This window comes from Hippoglossus hippoglossus, chromosome 3 (genome assembly GCF_009819705.1).
Source record: "Hippoglossus hippoglossus isolate fHipHip1 chromosome 3, fHipHip1.pri, whole genome shotgun sequence".
In the NCBI taxonomy this organism is placed as follows: Eukaryota; Metazoa; Chordata; class Actinopteri; order Pleuronectiformes; family Pleuronectidae; genus Hippoglossus; species Hippoglossus hippoglossus.
This window is the reverse complement of record NC_047153.1, coordinates 2,845,745-2,870,928: the sequence shown is the minus strand read 5'-3', so window position 1 is coordinate 2,870,928 and position 25,184 is coordinate 2,845,745. Positions and strand designations below refer to the sequence as shown.

Here is a 25,184-nt window from a genome sequence, read left to right as displayed (position 1 = left end):
AGTTAAACTCGCAGGTAACCTGTGAAAAAGTTCATCCATCACTTTGTCCAAATTAGTATTTGGGTAATTTAACTACAGGTGCAGATTAAAAATAAAAACCCTGCACCTGAGCTGACCATACTAAAACCAATGGCTTTTTGTCAGACGAGTTAAAACATGCACAAACATGAACTTAGTCTCAGACGCACCAGGAGCTTCTCGTCTCTGCTGCGGGATCGAACATCGACACCTTTTGTGATTCGACCGCTCGACCTCTGTCTCTTCCGTCGACCATCAGAGTCGAGCTCGTCTCTTCAATCTGCTTCGTTTCATCCGACTCCGAAGCACGAAACTGTAACTTGAGCCTTGAACCTTTGGATTTTTAGTGTTATCACATTATCAAGTGCAGGATACAAAGAAAGTTCTATTGAATTGCAACAAACTACAGAAGAACCTAAACAACAACAATAATAATCAATAGCCCTCGATGATGACCACTCAGGAGTCTCTGTATGGCACAGGGAGGAGATTCCTAACCAGCTTATTTCAATATAAACCTATTCGTATAAAGTCTGTTTTCCATACACAATAAACTGAGGATAAATATTAAGACACAGAATAAACCGTGAGATTCAGAATCTAAAAAAAAAAGGAAAATATATTCCACGTGGGCTTGCACTGACAGACGATCTGTGAGCGGACGAGCCTGCGTGTCCACGGACCGGCCAGCAGGCGGAAGTCTGCACTAACGGGACAATCTCTGGGACGACTTCCCTTCATGGATCGACAGTGTGTCACTCCTCTGGTGTTGCAATCGGCCTCGGCAACGCGGTCCGCGTGGAAACCAAACCGACCTCCTGTTTCTGTTTTCCTGCTTCGCACATTTCACAATCTTCTGAGAAAGACATTCAGCTGGAACATGCAGCTTAAGCATTTCACCCTGCGTTTAGAGAAAGTAACTGAACCCAGCATCTGGACGTGCAGGCAGATCCCACTGACGACACGGCCGCCGCCTCAAAATCTCCCATTTACGTCTTTTCGAAAAAAAAAACGTTTTTTTTTTCACGAAAGCTCTGAATTCACAGAGTTCTTACAGCTCATAGCTGCGGATACACGATGTGCAGCTTCACCTCCAACTCACGACACGGTTAGACATGACATCATCTTCCTCCGTCACCTCCAGCCAATCAAAGGTCCTGCCTCTGACGTCTTTCTCCTCTGAAACATCCGCTTCCCTTTCCACCGTCACCTCAGCACGATTCTTTCCTCTTCTACTTTCTTTGTCTTTCTCCTCCTCACCTTCTTCCTCTCGTCCCCCTTATCTCACATCTGCTCTTCCTCCTTACTTCTCACCCCCCCCCCAGGTCACTGTCTCTTTGTTCTTGGCTGATAAAATAAAGAAAAAGCATGTTGGTTGTAAACTAGCTACTTGTGGGACGTGAAGGTGGTGCACGGCCGAGGCTTTACAGAATATTACACAAGTCATATTGAAAGTCATACATGTTTCTGTACCCTTTGAAAGTAGCAACATTATGTAAACAATAAATACATACAACAAAAATAAATGATTTTTTTTTTTTTTTTTGCCACCCAACGCTGAGCAAGAGGCCTTTCTGTCCTCGCTGGAAATCCTAAACTTCCGTCCGCGTCCTCGTGTCTCCTCTTGTTTCCGGGTCTGAGGTACTGTTATGGATTTGAAAGATGCCACAAGCTGTGGTCAGTGTGCAGGGACCAGAAGGTGTCGTGTGGGGAAGGGGACTCAGTCTCACTGGGCCCTGATCCACAGGCCAGCATCTCCCTTTCTGCCGTGGCTGACAGGACTGCAGGCGAGGGGGTGGGGTGGGGGTGGGGGGGGCTGCACACACACACACACACAAACACACACACACGCACACACACACACACACGCACACACTGTCCAGGCCGTTGATGCAGGTGACTGCGGGCGGAGCAGGAGGTGCGTTTTTTGTTCTCCAACCCAATGGTCAGTGCCAATGTGGTCGCTTGTGTTCGCCGTGTGATGATCGGCTCGCTTGTGTTTCCTGGATCCCGCCCGGTCCTTTGGTTGAGCTCTACCATTGGCCACAGGGAGAGGGGACGGGAGGGCTGGTGACCTCGAGGTCACCTTTTCGTGAGAGAGCCTCGTGAACCTGCGGCGTCCTGCTGCTCTCACTCAGGTCCTCATTTCATATTGTTGATGTGCGGTCAGCACCGTCTGGGGAGAAGCGGAGAGAAAGAAAAGTCACGACCTGGTTTACGATACATTGATCTCACCGAGGACGAGCTGCAGAATCAAAAGGTCCCGATGGAGATGAAACTGATTCACTGGTTTGTGAGCTGCCATTTTGAGGCCTGCAATTTGACATTCTGTACAGCGCCATCTTGTTTTTTACAAACCAGAAGTAGCCACATTTGGAGGGGCAGGGGGTGGAGCCTGACAGCTGTCAATCACATGGTATCTACGCCCTCAATACATCCGGTGCTTTATGGTCTATTTGACTCATTATTCACAAAATGAATATCATCTGTATTGAAGACGACTTGAAACCAGAGATTGAGACATAAACTCTTTTGGAAAATGTTTAGTTGAGTCATTTTCTCATAGACTTCTATAGAAACGACCAGCAGAGTCGCCCCCTGCTGGTCATTAAAGAGAACACAGGTTTCAGGCACATAAGCGTCGGCTTCACCTTCTGGACCTGGAGCCTACGTCGATCTTTACACTCAGTCTTTGCTGCTAAAACTCCCTTAGGCTTTAAACAGGCTTCAGCTTCCCTGTGACCCCGAACAGAAGGTTTTCCAAAGTCGTAACAGTCATGCACCAACTTTCTAACTGTTCATCGTGATCCAGATAGATGCTTCAGATAACACGCGCCGGCTTTCTAAACTGCACCAAGAGCCTAATTAGCTGTCAAAGCAACATTTATCTTTTATTGCCTCCATGTATTTGGCACAGATCTATTCCTTTAGTCCACACTACTTTAATTATTATATAAACAATGACTCTACAACCTTTGGAACACGTTTGAGTATGTATCCTCTGATTTGAAGCGGGGTAGTGACCGAACTGTGCCGTGAGCTGTTTGTAAGGAATGAGCAGCAGTGAGGGGCCAGGGGCCACACTGTCATGGTAAGAGAACAACACATCTGTCAAAATACTGATGGAGCCTCTCAGAGGAAAACAAGCGTCTGACAGCTGCTGCCTCTGGTGCGGCTGAGGGCGGGGGGGGGGGGGGGGGGGGGGGGGGGGGGGGGTGTTATCAGGCTACACACTGGTGGACATTTTTATTCCACAACAAAAAAGAGAAATCATTAAGGAACTGAAAGGGCAGGTTCGTGTCCCGTCGAGCTGAGGATTCTGAGTCCGGTGTGAAGAGACCAGTGAAGAGACCAGTTCAAGCTGAGACTGGTAACAACCACAAACTGCAAACAAAGACGAACGACACCTCTCCACTTCCTCCCTTTCACCAGAAAATGAAGCCAAAATATTCCCAACGCCGCCATCTTGTGCTCGAGACTCGGTAGCGATTGGGGGAATGAAGCTGCGATATTGAGTCGAGCTGAAAGAGTTCAGGTTGGTTGTTGAACTTGAGAAGAGCATTAATTCATTCATTCATGTGCTTTATGACGGAATATACAGGTTTATATGAACATCAGTCCAGAGGCTGTTCATGATATTACACCGGGACTAAATGTTCACATCCTTTTTGAGATCTTGAGAAATCCTCTTTTGAGAAAGCTCACATTGATGTTTCAAAGTTCAAAGTTCCTTAATTTGTCATATATACAGTCCTGTACAATGAAATTCTTACTTTGCCTTCTGCTACAGAAACCGTGCTTTTAGAAATAGAAAATACATATATATATATATATATATATATATATATATATATATATATATATATATATATATATATATATATATATATATATATATATATATATATATATATATATATATCAACTGATGTGAGACATGAGAAAAATAAGGCAAAGCTCTGATTATGAAGATGAAGTTTTGAAGTTATAACGCACTCCTTCATTCTGCTGCTCTACCTAACACACACAGACACACACACACACACACACGCACACAAACACACACAGACACACACACAAAGCAGCACTTGTCCATCTTTCTGTGGCGAGCACTGAGGCCCTCTGTCTGCACCTCAGCAGCGTTTTGGGAAAAGGGGAAATTGGCGCTGACTTAAACTCAACTATAAATTCACTGTACATGTGAAAATCCTGCAAAAAACCAGCTCAACAAATGACTAAACTGAAGTCTGTCGACTATATTACGTCACTGACTGACTGAAAAGTGTATTTTCCAAGGTTTACAAATAATTTTCCACTCATTTTTCAAATATTAGTAATCCACACAAAACGCCAGGACGACAGTTAGTGGACAGGTTTGTCTCATCGAGTCTGATGAAGTCAACTTTCTCAAAAATAGATCTAATAACAATCAGATGTCTGAGATCACATCGTCTCCCAATTCATGAAGGTTTAGAATGTCCAAACAAAACCAGAGAGAATAAAAGAATAAAAGAGTATTTTTATATTTTAGTTCCATGTCAGGAATCAGAATGACCCTGGTCATCGTAAACATGTGCATCTGGAGCACCTTGAATATGATGAGGCATCATAATCAAGGTTTTCTCTATTGTGCAATGTGGAGACAACAAACAGCTGTTCGCTTGTTTTCATGTAAGATTATTACTGGACAACGTAAATGAAAAACTTTATATATTAATTCATCTTAAGTCTGTTTTGAATATGATGTCATGTCTGATGATATACATCATAACGGCAGATGAAAGGCTGTTAAACCCAACTTTCCTCTTCTGACTTTTTCCCGATTTTATCTTCCTCCTGAGCTGAACTCGACCGCTGCCAGAATCATTGTCAAATCTGAAACTTGGCGAGTTTCGGACCCGCTCGGCCAGACGCAAATCAAACGCATCTGAGAACCATCGCTGGGCTCCAACGTGTCTGGAGTTATCGATGGGCTTGAATCCCCAGACTGAAATCTGCTCACTCGACAGGATAATTGAGCGGGGCGTCGAATGGGCCAGGCGGTCGTGAGATCAGTGTTAAGATCAGGTGAAGCGTCGGAGCCTGAACGTGACTCACTCACTGATGGACTGCTTCCACTTTTGGACCCTTTCGGAGTTTGGGCTTTAAAACATAACCCAGAAGTCCGTGTACGTGTTTATGTACATCAGCATCATACCACAGATATGAAGGACCCCGGACAACACAGATAAAAACATTGTCAGCATCTCCACTTCACAGGATTCCGGTTCCTTGTTTTCTATCTGTACTGTAACAACAACTTGGGTGAAGTTATTCTAAAACACAACAATAAACTTCATAAGAACTAGACCCTGACAGATTTATCACTGGTGTAGATGGTGGATATAAGACTCCTATAGTCTGACCAGTTCCACTCATCACACCAACATGTCTCCACACAGAACAATTCGGCGAATCTCCATTAACACCTATTTGCTTACGAATGCAGATAAATTAAAAAGCTGACTGCCGATTGCATTTTGAAACCAAACTGGTGAAACTAGAGTCGGAAAACCAGAAGGCTTCTGGCCCCAAAATCCTGTCCCTTTGTCCACAGAGGCTGCTTTAATAGGAACATGGAGATCTGTCCATGCTGAATAAATACTTTTAAAAAACAAAATCTGAAGGAAAAAGGGTATGAAAACTTAATAAATGGACGTCAGGAGGCGCAAACAAACACGCAGCGTCTCTTACTGCTCAAAGAGTCAATCAGAGACATTTTACTCCCTAAAAAAAAATCCATATCGGTTGGAACAGTGTCTCCTGAAGTCTGTGCCACGGTCCCCTAGAGGACAAATGTCTTAAATGCAAATTTATATAATGCTTCACTATATTAACCAGTATTTTCTTCTTACATTCTCAAACGCACCAAAATGGAGGAATAAACATCACTCGTCACATTCAAAGTGCTGTTGAATGTGCAGCTACAGCACAGCCGCGTGATGACAGCTCACCGTTGTCAGTTGTCCAGCACACACAAGGTTTTGGCGCCGGACCGACACAGATACACACCGAGTGTTGTTACGCTCGGAGCGTTTTGACCCGATGAAGATCCAGCTGGGATCCGAACATTTCGTATCTTTGAATAAACTTCGTGGCCTGGAATCGGTTTCCAGGCTTTAGTTTCTGCACTGACGCTGCTTTCAAATAACAAGAAATGTAATTCATCGCTCACTGTGTGCGTTGGACAACAGGCCCATTTTTTTTTTATCCACATGATCATTTCACATCACATCAGCCGAATCCCACTGATCAGCGGTGACACTGACATGCAGGGATTCACTTTTGTTTTCATCACTCTTGTTTTTTCATCCCTGTCGACACAGTGAAGGAATGAAAAACACAAAATGGTATTAAACTCAACCAATGGCGTCGCAGGCCAGGAAGTAAAGGAGATACAGCTGCTCTGTAGAGGCTGTTCTCTGCAGCGTTGTGTCTTCCCCTAGGAGCCATTTAAATATCCCGAATAAAATAAAGCTTGCTGGTGTTTCCTTGTCGGTTTGGAGGCGTCACATGTTATTGGCGTCAGCTCCTGAACAGCTGTTTGTTAAATATTGTGGTTTAATTATGGTTAAATATTTAAAAAAACGGTGTTACCTCCCAAGGCGTGCTCTGTCATACTCAGACACAGAGACTCAAGGCGATTGTTGATGTCCGGTTCTGTCACAGGCAACTGAAGATCTGCAGGAGAAAAAGCAAACATCAGGATGATTCAGGTTCAGGATGCTTTTATAATCAAAGTATTAATTAGAATTCAAAGAGGCCTTTCTTTAAAGTTGAGATAATGTTTTTCTCCTTTTTAATAAATCACCATCAATGAGCTGGAAAAGAACAAAACAGCAACAAATCCACCAGGACGTCGTCGTCCACTCGACCGGAGCACGGCCTCGATAATCAGATTATATAACCGTGTTAACTCCGGCACCGGGACACTGTGCCGCTGCCACACAGACCTGCTGTCTTCACTCCTTTGTGTCTGTAAAGGGTTGAGACTGGATCTTTGCTCTGAGCTGCATGAAATATGACTATTAAAATGATGTCACCAGAGTCGGATCAAACTTTTTAACATCAATAAAAACCACACATGTATGATGGCTCAGATCCACAGAACAGTGATAAGTGACTAATGACAGTTTAATCCCATTCACAGTGAAGCCAGTATAATGATTCACTCCTCCCCAACACAAATTACCCATATGGAGCCTTCTTATATTTGCCATTAATTCCTAATAAAACAGAGGATGCACATGTATCCCCTGGGATTTTTCTCGTGTCTCTCACGAGGTTCTCCTCACGCGTCTCCTTCGCGTCGCTCCTCCCTGCGGCAGCTCCTTCTGCTGCCTGTTAAACCTGAGTAGTAATCAGCTGCACTGACGACTCCCCTGGTGCAGGTGGAGGTTCTCTCTGAGCCACCTCCACAACAACATGCATTCAACTCGCTGTGAGCAGGGTGGGGGGCTGTTCGGCCGATGGGTGGAGGCTGGAGGTGTGTGTGTGTGTGTGTTATATTTGGTGAAGCCTAGCAACCCCTCCGAGCCATGTAGTCCTGAGCTGAGTCTTCAATACGCGCCGGGCAGTGACAATCCCTTGTGGCCAGAGAGAAAAGCTGAGTTAGGCTCAGTGGTCCACACTAAGCTATTTATAGACTTAAGCGCCCACCCACCCCCCAACGCACACGGAGGGAAAAGATGGACACACTTGTTCCTTCATCCCCTCATCTTGCACGTAATTAGCCATTATCCATCAGCTGGCCGAGAGAGAGAGAGAGAGAGAGAGAGAGAGAGAGAGAGAGAGAGAGAGAGAGAGAGCACATACTGTGTATACAGTGACAGAGGGGGGGGGGGGGGGGGGGGGGGTGACGGTGCATGGGGCGTCTAGCTTTTCAAATCAGTTACGCTGGCCGAGACCCAGCTCCTTGATGCGGTGACAGCTATGTGTGCATGACTCTGCAGAGTTGTCAAGATGGAGAGAAGGGAGGGATGGAGAGAGAGAGAGAGAGAGAGAGAGAGAGGGGAGAGTTAAGAAAGGGAGAGAGTGTGAAGGAGAGGAGGAAGGAAAGGAAAGTGGGCCGGGGAGCCCCGTCCTCGCTGCACAAAGAGCCTCATTGTGAGGGTCCTCGGACCATCTCTTCCTCTCTCACACCCTCGCTCCACGTAACCTCGCTACTCTCTGCCGCTTTTAAATTTGTTTTTCCCCTTCCTCATTCTAAAGAGACACTTCTGGTGTGTGTGTCTGTGTGTGTGTGTGTGTGTCTGTGTGCGCAGAGGGAGTCCTCGCTTGTCCTACTCCTGTCCACTGTTTGTGGGACAAACTCCACTCTGCAGAGGTGACTACAGGTCACTCTACCTTTCACTGATGTTTACATGAGCCTGTGTGGACAGTGTGAGTGAGGCTGTCAGGGCAACACCAGACTGGGGGGGGGGGGGGCTCAAGTACATGTCAGCTCAAGTAGGAAATGCTCTTTTTAAAAGTTATCAGGAATTTAAAAAAGAAAGATCCCCAATAACCATGAGCACTTAAAGTACATGTACACTGTCAAAGCGTACGAGCCACAGACTGAGCAGTTACTGGGAGTGTGATGTGAAACAAACAATCCACTATTCTCCTGCTGGGTTTTCACCTTCATAACAAGTATCCAACAAATACCCACTGGATGTTTTTTAGCTAAAATTAAAAACTGCTATGTATGCGCATAGGCCACTGTTGTGAGTTCCCTTGCAGATGTAATTACAAAAGGGAAACCGTTTTCTGTTCATATTCAGGAAGATCATTTTAATTAGGGTTATAACTTGAAATGTTTCTCACACGCTCCAGCGTTCAGAAAACACATCGCTGCAGCTCCTCTTTTCAGCCTCTGTCTCAAACACTTGGTATTTGCTAAACGAGTAGAGAGCTTCTGTGTTTTCTGTGGGGAGACGAGCTCCCTTTTACCACAGACTCCGGACTTTTTAACTTCGCTGAACTTTTACAAATCACAAAAACACTACGTAACACTCTAGAGGAAAGAAAGACTCCTTTAAGGGTTATAACAAAAAAAAACACCATATAGAAAAGTACAGAGATTCTATAAATACAAGTTCAGTCTGTGATATCACTGTGTGTATTTCCAGCGTTTCTCACCAGCTTGTTGGAACATGACCATGGTTTGTGGCGTGGTGTGAACCGGCAGGGAGCGGGTCCTCTGCACAGAGCTGTGGGTCCGGCTCGGCATGCTGTTACTTCCTCCGGGGTTGGCAAACCACAGACCCTGAGGAGGACATTTTCAAACAAAACATGAAATCAGCTTCTTGAACACGTCGACACCTTATACTGCTCATCGAACGCCACGACAATCTGCTCAATAAACTCATGAGACAGATTATATATATATATATATTTTAAATTATTGTTATAGAGACAGACCTTTGAATGACCTTGGTGAAGAATAAATGCTGTCATGTAAAAAATGGAAAACCAAGTTCCTCTCGTAAAACATATATATAATATACAGACAAAACGGCTGCTCCCCAAAAGTGAAGCCGGACCATCTTGATCGCCCCCTGGTGACTGGCTGCAGTATGGATCATAAACTCTGCCTCCATGTTAGAGGATGGGACATGGACCGAAATTAAAAGGTCGCAACACTGTGCACCACAACTCCTTTTCTCAACGCTATGTTCAAGTCACGTAGTTCTCATCCCACTGATGTATATTCAAGCGTGCGTGTTTCCGTAAAGTTTGGTTTGAAGTATGAAGCTGACTCGCAATTGGCCGAGCGCTTGTATCCGCACGACCTTGATACCGTGAGTCCACGACCACGACCACACAGTCTCCGTCCACTAGAGGGCAGCGCCTGTGGCTTCAACAGGAGGAAGTGGAGGTGCGGCCATTTGTATTTACAGTACAGTGCATGGGATGTACAAACTTGCCGATCACTCACTGTTCAAACTTTCCCTGATCTAAATGTCGGTGTTTGATCGAGGCCAAGTCTTCGTGAACATTCCCCCCCCCCACACGCTCCTGTCTGGATGTCTGGTCCACACCTAATGACAGTCTCAGACGCTCACCACATGAATTCCTCACTGTAACCTGCCTATTATACCCCCAACGCCACTACCACATCCCCCTCCCCTGTTCTCTCTCCTTGCGTGCAGCCGCCCCCCCCTCGCGGCTCTCCAGTGCCGTGGGCCAGGGAAAAACAGGAAATGCCTGTGCACTGTTCTCACTGCCTCTGACTGGCTCTCTCTCTCTCTCTCTCATACATTCACATATGAACTCTCTCTCTCTCTCTCTCTCTCTCATTGCCCCTCCTCATCCAACACCACCTCTCCCAAACTATGACTCACATATTTCCCTCCCTCACTACACATCCACACTCCAGTCCCACACAAGAAGGTCCAGCCTGATGAGCAGGAACTGAGGTATTTCCTCCCATTGTAAATGATGAGAAAGATAGAGAGGGAGGGAGAGAGGGAGAGAGGGAGAGGGAGAGAGAGAGAGAGAGGGGGGAGAGAGGTTGACTATGAACTGGGTCAGCGCAGACCAAAGTGTGCCAGGATGGGCCTGAAACGGCTCCACAGCTCCTCCTGTTTCAGTGTTCGGCACTGACGCAGGGCCTCTGGTATGTGGGGTGACCTGCCTACGAGTTCCATCCACCTCGCTTCATTCGCCAAACACCACCGCTGCTGCTGCTCCTCTTCCTCACCCCACATTTTTTTGCAATGGAACAAAAAGCCTATTTCAGGAAGTGTACGTGCTGAAGAAGGAATTCTGCTGCCCAGGTTATTGTCAACATCCTGGAATGTTTTATTTACACACATTTCAAAAATGTTCCTCTGTAGAGTCACGAACGTCAGCGTTTCAGTCCCTACACACAAATGATAACACCATGAATTCAGCTCTGGCTTTTCCTGTCCTGGAGGACATTCACACACAGGACTTTTAGGAAACAGTACCCATCATCTGACCTCACTGACCAGTTAGAATATAAGTGATACCACACAATATATAAAAAGCGCTGAGCATGTAAAACAAGTATTCTGACCCATCCAATACATATTTGAATGGTTTAGTCCTGAATAGTCAATTCATTGATTGATTTGTCTTGAGCAGTTTCTATTAGGTTATAAAATAAACTGTGAATCAACTCATGACAAACAAAATGCTGCCTACTATTTGTGTTACATCTACTCAAATATGTAAAGTAAAAAAGGGGTCAGACGCTTCTGACACACGCGACAAAAATGAAACAATAAAAACCAAAAGAAAGCAAATATCTCCCTGGTGAGAAAGGTGGTGTCACACACCGGTGTCTGTGTAATGTAAAGAAAATCACTTGATCTCCGCAGCAGTGTTAATACGTCACTTCCTGTCTCCACCTGCTGCTCCACCTCTGAATAAGGAGGAGGATTTGTTGCTGTTGTAAACGCTTCTGTGCAAAGAAACCTCCGCTGCGTTGTGCAAGTGTGAAAGGAAAACTCTTGTTAAACTCTGTAGCCAATTCTCCGGATTTCACCTGCAGGTCATGTCTGAAAACAGCTTTATGAACTTCTTCAGTTCCCTAAATTACAACGTGAAACCAAAAGTAACCAGAACAAACGTCAACAACGCAGCAAAGACGCGGAGCCTGGTTCAGACTTTCCTGTTCTCCCCGTTTGTTTGCTCTCATCCTGCTGCTCCGACTCACCTGTCTCCCCTGCTTGGGGCCGGTCGGCGTGCTGCTGGAGCTGCGAGGTGTGGGTCCCAGCAGCCCCCCGCTTCCCAACAGGCCCAGCCTGGCACCCGGCAAACTCCTGGAGGGCATCTGGAACTGGCGAAGGCTCCTCCTGACCGACACGCTGCCCCCAACACAGCCAGCGGTGGGGAGAGAGTTGGACTGACCAAAACGGCTGCAGCAGACAAAAAAAGGGCCGATGAAGGTTGATTACTGTGATTGTCCAGGGATTCGAACCAACAATATGTTCTCATGCGCACGGAAATGACAGAGGCACATTATATTATAGTGTTTTTAGATCGTTTTCGCTGTTATGAGAGCGGTTTCTTTAGTCTGATTATTTAATCAGGGCAAAAAAAAACAAACCACAGGAAACAGTTTGTCTGAAAACTATTGAATAAATCCTACAAAACCACGTTATTCATGATAATAATAGAGGAAAGTTCACAGTAACGTTTTTTAAATACTGGTCCAAAATACAGGCTCTTTAAATACATATATATTATAACTTAACATTATACATACAGAACAGACAACATTTATATATGATGATAAAATAAAAGCACCAGATAATCTAAGTGATTACTGATCCCTCTTTAAAAAAACTGATTCCTTGAGTTAAACACAATCCCAGTCACGATCTATTTTCAGCTCTGTGAGTAAGAAGTTCCACATCGATCCTCGTTAGCGTCTTAAAACCTGGTTGTTTTATTTAAGTTTAGTCTTTGATTTCCATTTTTTTTTTTCAATCGCAGACAACAGAACATGTCAATTCAAGTATACGAGTGTTATCTGTGTGTGTGTCTGTACCTTCTCTGCGGTCGGTACCCTGCTATGTCGAGGAGGGTTTTCCTGGGAATGGACCGGAACAGCCTCTGGACCTGTTGTTTCCATGACAACAGCCTCTTCTTCTGCGTCTCGGTGAAGGACTGACAGAGAGGGGAAGGAGGCAACAGGGAGTGTGAATGAATCAGGGATGAAATGCAGCGTGACCGATGGACGGCAGGTCTCAGAACGAATGACAGTCAACTAAAGCTCTGATTCACATAAGAAACTAATCTAAAGCATGTTTACTGCACATATTTATCTCACACACAGATATTCTTATGTATTTAAGATTTAACATAATCTGTAACAGTTATCTTTTCCCACATTGGGTTAAAATGGAAGTGAAACATTAAAGATTATTTTAATCTGCAGCATATTGACAGCCATGTTGTTGTTTTTAAAACATGTTTTATTCATTTGTGTACCTCGTGGAGAAGGCACTTGTCAATGAGCTGTAGGTAGGAGCTGATGTTGTCCTCGTCCGACCTCGACACCAGTAGCTGGGTACAAACTGGGAACAGAAGAAATGATAATAAAAAAACGTTTCTCAGTCCATGAAAACAGTCCCATGCCGAGTGCCGATGCGTGCGGCTCACCTTTGCCCATGACGCGTGTGAACTGGCCGGGTAAATCCCCCTCTGCGATGACGCTTGTCCCCGACTCAGCCTCGCCGCTGCCGCCCCCTGTGAGGTGGGAGCCGGGCGCAGCGCTCTTGCCCTCAGGACTCAGGAGGAGGCGCTGCAGGGAGGCCTCCTCGGCGCCGCTGAAAGCCTTGATAGGCGTCATGATCATCTGGTGCAGCTCCTGCAGCGGGGCGCGCAGGTTGCTGCCCTCCAACACGTCCTGGGGGCAAATGATACGAAAGAGAGGTAGAAGAAGTAGATGAGGAATACGATGATGACATTTTAACAACTACTGAGCTTTGGGATTATTTGTATTAACAACCATTGTCCCTTTATATGAATTTATGGAAAAGGAACTGTTAATTCTGACCTACATGTCAAATATTAAGGGCGACAGACGAACAGATGGGGACGGATCTCTGTCCACGTGACGGAGGCGAGAATAAAGTAATACCAGAAATACATACGTCTGGTTTACCACTTGCATTAAACTGCATCACCGTGTCTCCCGCCCGACACAGACCAGCGCTGTACACGAGTCTGTGTAAACCCAAAATACCAAACCACAGGTGTCGCGTTTCCCCGAGCCCTACAAATGCCGCCATAACAAATTTTAAAATGAAGCGTTGGTGAAAAGGTTAAGCCTGAATTTAGCCGGCCCACGAAGTCCCTCCTGTGGTTTGCCCTTGAGCGCCATTGTCTTGCCTCGACGGCTGAATGGAGGGGGTCGTGGGCGGATGGGTTTAAATTCAGAGCCTAAAGATCTCCTTCCTGGATTAGGTGTTCTCTTAGCCGCCATCTCAAGTACATAACACCAACTGAGAGCGGCCGCCCTCCTCCTCCTCCCCTCGCACACTGGACGAGAGAGGCGGTGTCCCGTGGTGGCCGCTCAGGTTAGAAAAGGCCCAATCACCAATAACGATAACAACAAGACGACTTCCAAACGCGTTTAATTCCAGGTAGGACAAGTACATAAGTGGGAGTGGACGAGTCATGATGTCGGGTCACTGACCTTTTCCAGGCTGCGCAGTAGGTTCTGTCGCTCTTTAAGCTTCTGAATGCTGATGACAATCTTGTGTCTGGCTCCTTTCGTAACTTTCTGTTGGAGGAAAGAGGTTCGAGTCAAACATCCCTTCGGTTCAATACTGAATCTGAAAGAGACTGATACCAATAGTTTTAACAGTGTTGAAATTCTTTAATGTAAACCTATCTACTTGAGCCTGGCTTTAGATAAAGTGCAGTTTACAGATATTACTTTATTTTATTAATTTCTGCATCTGTTTTGTAAATTTTATTCGATTTACTTGTCTTTTAATATCATTACTATAATATGTTTTTATCCCCTTTTTATTAACTGTTTTCTTTTAGTTTATTTTATCCTTTTGTTAATCAGTATTCTAGCTTTTAAAATCTATTTTCAGGTATTTTATTGTCAGCATGTTTTGTCTCATCAGTGTGAAGCACTTTGAACAACAGGTCTGAAAGGTGCTGTACAAATGTTTGATGGATTAAATGAAGAGAAGCTGATGTTTTTGTTTTCAGTGAGATAAGAGAGAAACAACTTGTGTTTGGTTGCGAGGACAGAAAGAGCGGAAACCGATCCCGGCAAATACAGTTTAGTTTATTCTAGTACGACTTCTCACATGTCCCACGAAGAGCTGATGATGACAATCCAGATACTTGCCGATCAAACCAGCAGCAGAATACTGAATTCTTTGTCACACAGGAAAGGTCTTTGTCGTTTTTTTGTCGTTTTGCGTGTCTTAGTGTGATTGTGTTATGTTTGAGTCCGACACAGAAAAATTAAGCAGCACCTGCAGGAAGTACACAACTTCCTGCTGAGCTGTGTTAAATTTAGCTGTATCCTCTGTTTCAGAATAGACTCACACGCATCTTTATATAACATGTAATTATTGTCCCATTTATTTCAACCGTATCAACTTTTTAACTTGAACTGACTAAACCTAGTTACATAATTACTTTGATTAGTTTGATAAAACTGGTCATGTGCGTAGTGAACACAAATAATAGAGAATTATTCCAACTCCAGAATAACACGTTGTCCATAGATGAAATATTAAATTATAAATTTCTGAGTTGGTGCATAAGTCTAAGGTTTATTTGTTTGTGATAATGTTGACTGAATCGTTTGAGTCACTTCACCGCGAACAGAATAGAAAGTGTAATGTAACAACTAGGTCACGTTGCAATGCGCTTCTTCCAGACTGACGGACAACACACGATAAAGTTTGTTTCGTGAGCTTGTACGTTTGTGTGTTTACGAACCTGCGCCTCCAGCTGCTCTTCAGTCAGCGACATCATCTCATCGTAGGTCATGGTGGAAAAGAGCGCGGCGTATTTGTGGAGACGGAGACTCTTCAGCCACGAGGGAACATCTGGGCAGACAACAAAAGGACGCACACACACACACACAAAAACACAAACACACAAGTACGTTAGATTGTTTACGAGCTACATTTTTCACAATTTAATATAATGTCAAAACAACATTGAAAAATGCTTCGGTTCTTGGGTGAGCACTGCGCTGGCAATGTTCCACCCACAGTGTTCATCTATGTCGTCAAAACAAATATATGATACACAGGGAAAAATAAAGTAATCTATTAACTCAAATAAATCTCATGCACAAGAGAATATGGATTTCACACATATCAATAATCTTTCAAAAGAGCTTCAAACCAATAATTTACATTTTGCAATGTTGTGATAACGTTTCAGTTTAGAGTGAAGCTCTGTTTGAGTCATTTGTTGCCAGCACACAGAACAAATACACACTACATGTGAATCTATTGTCAGATGTTTAACGTATATTTTGTTTGTTATTAGTTGGTTGTTGAGGACTCACTACTGTGACACACTTTCACAATGTCTGAGAGGAAACTCCTCCCCCATCTCCACCTGACGCGGAAAGTAATTACACAAGCAGAACTCTAGACTTCATGATCACGATGAGACAGTTTTCTTTATGTATTTATCCTTTATTCAACCAGAAAGGTCCCATTGAGATACAGTATTTCTTCTGCCAGGGAGTTCTGGTCAAGATGAATGATAATGCAGTGAAAGAAAAAGTTTCATATATAAATACAAGCAGGGAGAGATAACAAAAAAAAAAAAAAAACACATTAATACACAGCCAACAGATGTAACACACAAAAACATATGGGAATCAGTTTTGCGATGAAATAAAGAAAAATCTAATTTGTGCCAGGTACATTCACGTAGAGTCAATTCTCTGTGACATAGTGGAAGGATCTTATTCCACCACCAGATACTTCACACCCAGTCCAGTTTCTCTCTGGCAGTGACAAACAATTGAAAAAAAATGGTGTTAACATTCTCCTCTGAAATTAAAAAGACGAATGACAGCATCAGCTTCACCTCTTGGGGATATTTTGGTGAGAAATGTTGCTTTTTTTGCCTTCCTGTTTGTCTGGACGACAACATGACAAATAGACAGGAAGTACATAATGGTTTAGACTCCTGTGTGATAGCCTCAGAGTGAGGTCAGCGGGGTCAGCGGGGTCAGCAGGGCTGGTCCCTGACTAACTGCTCCGACTGGATCAACGACTTAAAGCCTCCGACTGAAAACTACACACAGCAGGCGGACATGTAGGATTCTCCAGGGAACTAGTCACGCCTCACTCAGGTCCAATAGGGAAGATTGGTTACTACAGGGCTGGTTAGTTAACTAGGTTAAGTTAACTGTTCCTCATGAATCTTACTTTGCAGTGTTAAAAACTTAGACACTGATTAAAAACTGCTGAATACAGTAAAAGAACAGGACCTGCTCTGTCTGCCTTCATCTTCCCCCTGGCCTGTTCTCATAAAAAAATAAAATGTAATTTAAAATACAACAGAATTTGCATAATTAACCAAACTAGACGTCTTATGAAATATTTCAGATTATTGAAAGCTGCTGTGTATCCTCATTTCAATTCTGTGTCCGTCTTTCATCTCCTCTGTGATGTATCTCAGATTTCATACTCTATGAGCCACACTCTGGTACAGTTATGCTTTTTATTATTCACATGAAAGGTAATGTTAACATTTGATCACACTGGGCTCTATCTTACTCACCCCTCATGCCACTGCCGACGTCGTGGAAGGAGCTGCGATGCAGACCCGAGCCTCCTCCCAAACCAGCCTCCTCCAGATGCTCACTGCCTCCACTTCCCGAGGAGGCGATGCTGCTCTGGGGCGAGAGGGGCGCGTGGTCCGGGGCCGGGCCCCTGGCGGTCCGCAGGTCCTCCTGGGAGAGCCAGACGTGGCCCAGGGGCTGGCTGCTGGGGCCGCTCATGGGAGGCGTTAGGGACACGGAGCGCTTCAGGGGACTGTGCTGCTGACTGCCACCTCCACTCGTCAGGACTGTAAGAACACGGCGATATGAGTCAGGTACGGGCTGTTACACAGAGCGTGGCGAAGACTGTAGGAATCATATGGCTGAAAAACACATTATTTCAAATGACAGCATCAACACTGACGTAGAGATCACAGCCTTTTTCCCAAATAAAATAAAAAATTAATCTTTCCTAAACGGTATTTCTGCATACATTCAAATACTGGATGACTATAAATGAAAGTAACACATTATTAACTGATGGTAATGATTTGATCTGCCTGGCCCTCACCTCACATACTGAAAAGTACAATCTGTCAAATGTTTTAGCACCATTTATTGTAAAAAAAATAATAAACCAAATAAGATGCACATTTGGTTTATTTCACAGTACGTGCTAAAAGTCTAAAAGCACATATCTAATACATATATTTAATCAGAGTCTGACATGGAGGAAGATTAATTACTCACCTATTTTATACAGTGAAGCATTAAATGTTTTGTGCCAATTAATTAAATGTTCTCCTCGTCAGTTATAACCGCGTACTAACTCATCCGACACCGGCATATCAAGCATGAGAAGTAATTCCCTGGTTGCCTTTTTAAATGTTGATTAAAATGAATGTGACGCAGATACGTTTTAAAAACTTGATTTACACTCATCTTCTTCTACGTCCGCGCGTCAGTCAGAGCTTCTTTAGAGACATAATTGTCAAATTTCTGCATTTTCCTTCATCCCCTGGTTAACTTTAGATCTCCAGAGCTCACGTACCACAGATGTGAAATAGTAACGCAGTGTTTGTTTGCGAGCTCAAGCAGCTGGACGGAGGAGGCCGCGTTCGCAAAACAGGAAATACACAGGGCTCTGCTTCACTTGCCTGTAGATTTAAATACTCTTCCTCGAAAGCTAAATACCAAACAACACCTCCAGAATAAAGGATAACTCTCACCCATGGCTTTGTGCTAAAGCAAAGAAATAAATCCACTGCTAAGAAATCTGTGTGATAAACGTTTCTTCTTTCTTTCTCCATTACCCATAGAATCAGTGCTGCTCAGGACTAATTTAAAATGGATTCCTAATGGGGCCAAAGCAAAGTTACTGGTAATACTCATGTCCCAATGACTTTAACCCAGTAAACGCGGCTCTAGCATCACAGCTTTTTCCAATGGAAGGAGGTAAACAGAATGAAAAGCCTAAGAGCTTTTTGTGTCGCCGCGCTGACGGGGTGAGCTGCCACCAATACTCTCGTCCCTCTCCTCCTATATGTGGTCCTCTTACTGTTGGCGCTATGTATAGGACTTCATGGGCCCCGTTTAAAATAGGTGCCCAGCTAACATTACAAGTTCCAGTCCCTAAATATTAGCCATTTTCCCTAAATACAGTCTCCCACAAAGGCTGCCTTACAAGGGAAAGGATGGGTGGTATGTCCTGCTGTGGCTTGGACGGAGGCTACGGGCGGGGAGGTCGTCCGGATGTTCTATCAGTGGCACCCAGGTTGATGTGGTGGGACAGTTATACTCCTGCAATCATCATCTTCATCATCATCATGACACAGAGGAGCAGGGTGTAGCGAGGGGGGGGGGGGGGGACCGGACGAATTGGTGGCTCACTCTGAGCAACGGGAATTAAGTACAGCATTAAGATTTTTTATTTTTTTTAAAAAAACAAACAGATTTTATCATCTTCCTCTGACTTTTGCAGACCAGTAAATATCCACACATCACTCCCGGCTTGCTTTTTGTTTATTAAACACTTAGGATTAGTTAAGAGAAGCATCTGCTCACCGTGTCAACCAGCGTGGTGGCTGCTGGCGGCTGGCCGGGGGTAACTCTAGTTTATCGGTTGTGAAATCCGGGGTTTTTTTCGCGCGGCAGTGAAGCTGCTTGCAGTCAAAACTACAAGAGGATCTTTCTTGGAGCGGCGAGCAGGGCTTTAAATGAGTCTTTATTTATAAACCCTCAGCTGTTTCTTTCATCTCGCAGGAAAGAAAAAAAAAAAAAAAAAAACACAGAGCCCTTGCATTCTTGTCTGGAAATATCCTGCTCTGACCACCAGTTATGTTCAATTTGGACAGCCCTGCCCTCGCCGTGTGTTGTCTCCCACCTCACCCAGCCTGTGTAGTGGCTCTGGAGGTTGTTCACGGTGCAGCGAGGCTGTTTACTGGGCTCAGGGTGTGTTAACTGTGCTCGGTGAGCGTGGAGCGTACGTTGGGTCTTAACAGCGTCTTTATAGAATCATAATATTAACAGCATTATTCAAAATCGATCGTCCAAATTTCTACGATTTTCACTGCAGCAGTCCAGTCCAGTGTGAACCGAAGATGATGGAATGAAAATAGACAGGAGGAGATATGGACAGAAAACACACGTAAAGTTTGACCCCAACCGATTAATGATCGGCTAATTAAAATAAACATATGAATAAATAAATCAACATATTGAAATGAAATGAAATTAAAACCTTTATTTTAAAGAATAAACCGTGCAGAAAAGATGTGCAATTTTTGTTTTTCTAATTCAAGATGTATATGTTTGGTTGTATTTGTGTGCTCCTTTTATTTACAGTTATTATAAATTAGGTTTGATAACAACATCTTAGAGATCATTGTGGTTTTTAATATATCTTCTATATGTATATACATTTTTTTACACCCTAATATTAGTGTTGAAATCGGCCTCTTTCTGGCTCTGCTTGATGTGCAGTGAGGCATTTGTATTTCATTTGGTTGACTCGGTCAGTTTAAACATACATTTTTGGAAGATCTATCCCATCTTCAAGTTCACAACTGAATGAGGGAACAGTGTAGAACAGTAAAGATTGATTTACAGGAGAATTACACATTGTCCGTCAGATGAGGAATGTTTGGAGCAAACCGGTGAAAAGCCTTTATCTATAATTCTGCAGTGGCCCGAGTGGTGCACGGGATGTAAATCACAGTCTACTGTCATCAGGGTCAACCACTCTATCCACATGACACCTGCAGTACGGGTAAGGGAGACAAGTTTATTGTTTAGCAATAATAAGGCCATAATAAGAAGAATAAGGAATAAAATACTGCGATGGCCCAGAGTCATAGATGCTGCTGCTTTCTTAAAAAAAAAAGGGCACAGCAATAGATTGTGTAAAGGTCACTGCAGTAATTTAACACACTATTACATTATTCTATTCATTACACTATCTGGTGCTTGACTGTGTGCCCACTACTGAAGAACCAACCATGCATGCTGATCCTGTGTATTCTTACAGCACAGCACGAACACAAGAGACAGGGGATAGATGGGATTTCACTTACTGGTGTTTCCACCTCCACTGGTTCCAACTGTGTTTATGGTGGCCGGCACAGAGGATGATGGGTAAAGAAGCAGATGCCCATTCTCACAGCCCGGCTGCTGCCACCCTCCTCCCAGCCCCGAATCCCTGGAGCTCTGCCAACCATTGAGGCGGTCGTCCGAGCCGTAGCGTTGGTGGTGATGCAGCGAGTACAGGTTGCTCGATGAAGAGGTGTTAGTGGAGGAGGAGGATCCTGATGAGGTGAGGGTGGATGGTGGTGTGGACTGGTGATGGTGGTGGTGGTGCGGCCCAGAAGGAGGAGGCCTCTCCAGGGAGTCTCCCCGGGCAGCGGCCCTTTCCTCCAGGTGGTTGAGCCAGAGTGCCAGGGCAGCGCGGTCTTCCAAGGAGGTGGCAGGATGGATGAGGGCGTAGGACAGGAGCTGGCGAGACTCCTCCAGGTGGTGGCCATGCTCGATGGTGTGGGCCAGGATGCGAGGCAGCAGGCGCATGTACTCGCCTTTAGCTTCAACATTGCCAGGTTTGAGCAGTGGGAGATGGGTGAGGACCAGCGAGATGACACGCTCCTTGGGCTCGCTTTGCCACTGGCTGATCACGCCTGTCAGAGGGAACAAAACACAGGAAACATGTAAAACCAGAAACCCACCACTTATTTCTACAGGACTGTTAGATGTATATGATTGTATGAATTCAATGAGTGCCTCATTAAAGGCTCACTTATGCTGCCAAACGATGTAACTGCCCATATGCTTCAAGTGTGTTTCTGAAAATAACAAACACATCAGCTAATCGCAGTAATGGTTGACCACGTCGGTCAGATGGTGGCAAAGACAAATTCATAGAGGGTCAGACGCATTAGTGAACACATGTGCAGTTAAAAATACGGGACACCAAGATGATGTCAGGCCCACTGCACTGTCATCCTTCTATTTTGCTCTTTCCTCCGTGGACTGCTGCTGATGGTACAGCTCTATACATAACCCAGAGGTCATGGAGCTCTATTGTTGTCCGAGTCAGTGGGCCGTTAGGAGCCCGGCGCTATACATATCAACAGGTCAGGGCGATAGCTTTGGAAAGCCACGCAAATAAAGACAGGATGCAACAGGACGCAGGCCGCCCTCACTTCCTGCTCGGGAGATGTGTCGATGATATGTGTGCGAGTTTGACCACTGCAGCCGTTCTTGACCCTGAGGATCTTGGCTCTAAATCTGACATATGAAACATGCGAAACGGAAAATACATGCGTGTGCACTTCTGTCCAAAGATATCCCCGACGTCACGGGCTACTTTGCGGTGATGTACGGCTCTGTCTGTCCCGTCGAGTGGACAGCTGCAGCTCTGATCGCAGGGCCCGAAGACCACAGACACAGGGTTCACATTCATTTCATCCCACGAGAGACGACCAGGACTGAGGGATCAAATAATTCTGCTTTAAACCCGCTCACAGCATGAAAGTGACAGATTTACACATGTTTACAGCATCTTTCTTCCCACAGGAAGAGCAGTGGCATGTGCGAGTCCTACGTCGAGTTATCTCCGCCGCGGAGGTTATGTTTTCACCCCTGTCTGTTGGTTGGTTTGTGTGTTTCTTTGTGTCTCGGCGGGATAACGCAAAAAATACTTAACAAATTTCCATGAAACTCTGCGGAAGGATGGGACATGGACGAGGAAAGAACCCATTCACTTCTGGGACGAACATTTTCCCTTATTTCCGAAGACATAATTACTGGATATTGATATCTAGTATATGCAACTTGGTGTGGCCACAAATTAAAATCCGGATCTATAGTGGATTAAAATGTGGTTTAATAGGACGGGACTGTTGGACCTTGGTGGAGGTATGAGCTCTAATGAGATATATATATATATATAAATAAATAACAACCCACTCAGTTGTTTAATAACTAAACAGATGAAAATGTACAGTAACATGGACAAATGTATGGTTTTCTTTACCCGTTTTATTTTTGAAATTGCATGTGTCCTTGTGGTTTTAATACTTTTGAGATCAGGCCACAAGACAACGCCTTTGTTTGGACATGTATGTTTTGTCCTACTCGATCAATTTATTTATATATTCAGTTGTAGACAATATTTTAAGAGGGCTATTAAATGAATATACCACAAAAACCTACAGCTTCAAGTTTCATGGGAAAGGCTGGTATGAAAGGGGTTTTGAGAGGGAGGAGGAGAGAATAAAGGGAGGGAGGGAGGGAGGGGAACCAGGGAGTTACTCCACTCGGCTCCAGGGATGATGTAATCCTTCATTCCAATGAATGAGACAAGCTTCGGTCCATCCGAGAACAGCAACAATTGTTCCATGATTAAAACTCATTTATTTCCATAGGACTGGAAAACATTACTACGCAACACAGAAAGTAAGATAAAGAAAGAAAAAGAGAAGTGGTGCACCATCCACTTTAAACATCACCGTTTTACTTTTGACACAGATTCTCTCTTCAAAACGTCAACGGGATTCTTCTACTATACAAAATATATCCGAGTCAGTCATCCTGTCGGCCGTTTCCCTAAATCATTAGCTGGTGATGTCGTCTGTGACTTGACAGATGAGCTGCTTTGACACCGTCACATCAAATCACAGACGATCTATGTTTTCATTAGATATAAATCAGTGAATTCAACACAGTGGCACTCTTCACTGTGGCGTGACAGGGGCTTATTGTCTTGAGCACTATCCTTGAACTCTTACTCAAGATAAAACAAATGCAGGTTGAGATATAAATAGACATCGGTACAAACACGAAAGGTAAATTCCAAGGAAGCTTGGACGAATTGTGTTGTAATGTTGCACAAGCGGTGGAAAGCAAGCCTCAATATTGGTATCTCAAATATTTTACTTCCTTGTTTCGGTATCAGCGATACCACCAAATATCCATATTGGTCAGACTCAAACTAAGAGTTGAGAAGCGCTTCTGAGTTCCAATCCACAGTGTTCGTGTGCGTCTGTCCTCTCTGAAGAAATACTTTTAGAAAATATTTCAGGAGAAAACGGACTAAATGGAGGTCAGGAGGCAACTTGAGGTCTGAGTGGTAAAAGGTGGAGAAGTCGTCCTTGGAGCAGTTCGCCACGTCGCAAACAACATCACAGCATCTCTTACTGCTCAAAGAGGGGTCACGGTCGTCTCAGGCAGCATAGGTCAAAGGTCAAAGCTGGGGAAGACACTCTGGCTATGACACAAATGGACCAGAGACTACCCAGCGAGAACAAACAAGGAAACTGTCGGAAATAAATGAACAATTACAAGATAATACAGCAGATTCCCATCCAGAGAGGCCATTCACTGTTCGTTAATTCACACAATACAACAAATCTAATTAAATTCAAAAGGGGACAGGATGAGAAAGTTTCCCCACACATGTCAGACTCTTTCCTTTCTCTCCCACCCGGAGCCTCGAGGGGAAAGTGCTAACCTCATCCAACTGGAGTAAAAAAGGAGGAGCGGTTAAACTGAGGTTACAGCACCGAGTGGGGGGGGGGGGGGGACTCTGGAAACACAGAGTCGTCGTCGTTCCTCCTTACACTGTGATACCGACATTTTCCTCTTTGTTCCTTTGTAATATCTGACTCAGTCTCACTGTGAACTTTGCTCTGTCCAGCTGCAGACACGACCCTGAGCCTCGAGTTAGAAAAATGTGATTATCAACAAGGTGAAAAAAAACATTTCATCTTGAAATGAAGTCCCATAAACAACAACAACAACAACAGACTAAACAATAGAGATCAAAGTGAGGAACTCTGTGATCCATTTGTTCCTCCATGTAAGACGGAGAGACAGGGGCATGCTGGGAAGTGATGAATCACATTAGCATCATTGAGCAGAATCAGTGAAAAGAAAGTCAGACGAACACAAACACAGAAACCTCAGACAGAGAGAGTCATTTGTTGGGGGCTGACACAGCGTTTCCCTGCTGTGGACAATGTCTGCCGATGAACTCCCTGTGCCGTCCTGCCCCGGCACTGCCCTCCCGACACCCTCTCTGGCACCGGGACAATGGTGCTGCTTTCAGCAAGGCCCTGCTTCTCCGAGCATGGAGCTTCTTTCATAACTTTACTCAAGAGGGTCGTTCCATTTGACAAAGCATTATTTCTTCATTCTACACACAGGGTTTGTAAAAAGCTTTCCCCTCAAAACCGTGGCCACCGTCTCAAACATTAAATCTGCTCTGCACTCCGGAGAAAACACTGCTGCACAGATGTCCTGTTTTTCAGCTTATGTGCTCACAAAGCTCCTGCTCTCAGATTTCTGCCTTTCACTCGTGGATTTTTGTGAAATGACTGTGTCAAAATGCCCCCGACCAATAGAACGCCAGGGATGA

At 44.5% G+C, this 25,184-nt stretch overlaps 1 protein-coding gene across 2 annotated transcripts in view; it reads right to left on the bottom strand.

Moving 5' to 3' along the window:
- Nucleotides 1–1,963: 1,963 nt before the first annotated feature.
- Nucleotides 1,964–25,184, bottom strand: part of samd4a (sterile alpha motif domain containing 4A) — a 46,299-nt gene continuing 23,078 nt past the window's right edge. The window contains exons 3-13 of one of the 2 annotated variants that reach the window (XM_034568652.1): nucleotides 20,851–21,444; nucleotides 17,299–17,586; nucleotides 15,487–15,596; nucleotides 14,213–14,299; nucleotides 13,174–13,420; nucleotides 13,003–13,088; nucleotides 12,560–12,678; nucleotides 11,723–11,924; nucleotides 9,178–9,304; nucleotides 6,655–6,738; nucleotides 1,969–2,194 (exon numbers count right to left, since the gene is read on the bottom strand). In XM_034568652.1, the coding sequence (XP_034424543.1) occupies nucleotides 2,166–2,194; nucleotides 6,655–6,738; nucleotides 9,178–9,304; nucleotides 11,723–11,924; nucleotides 12,560–12,678; nucleotides 13,003–13,088; nucleotides 13,174–13,420; nucleotides 14,213–14,299; nucleotides 15,487–15,596; nucleotides 17,299–17,586; nucleotides 20,851–21,444 (1,973 nt within the window). In that variant the 3' untranslated portion in view covers nucleotides 1,969–2,165. Of the gene's footprint in view, nucleotides 2,195–6,654; nucleotides 6,739–9,177; nucleotides 9,305–11,722; nucleotides 11,925–12,559; nucleotides 12,679–13,002; nucleotides 13,089–13,173; nucleotides 13,421–14,212; nucleotides 14,300–15,486; nucleotides 15,597–17,298; nucleotides 17,587–20,850; nucleotides 21,445–25,184 lie in introns of both variants that reach the window. The other variant, XM_034568657.1, reaches the window with a different exon arrangement.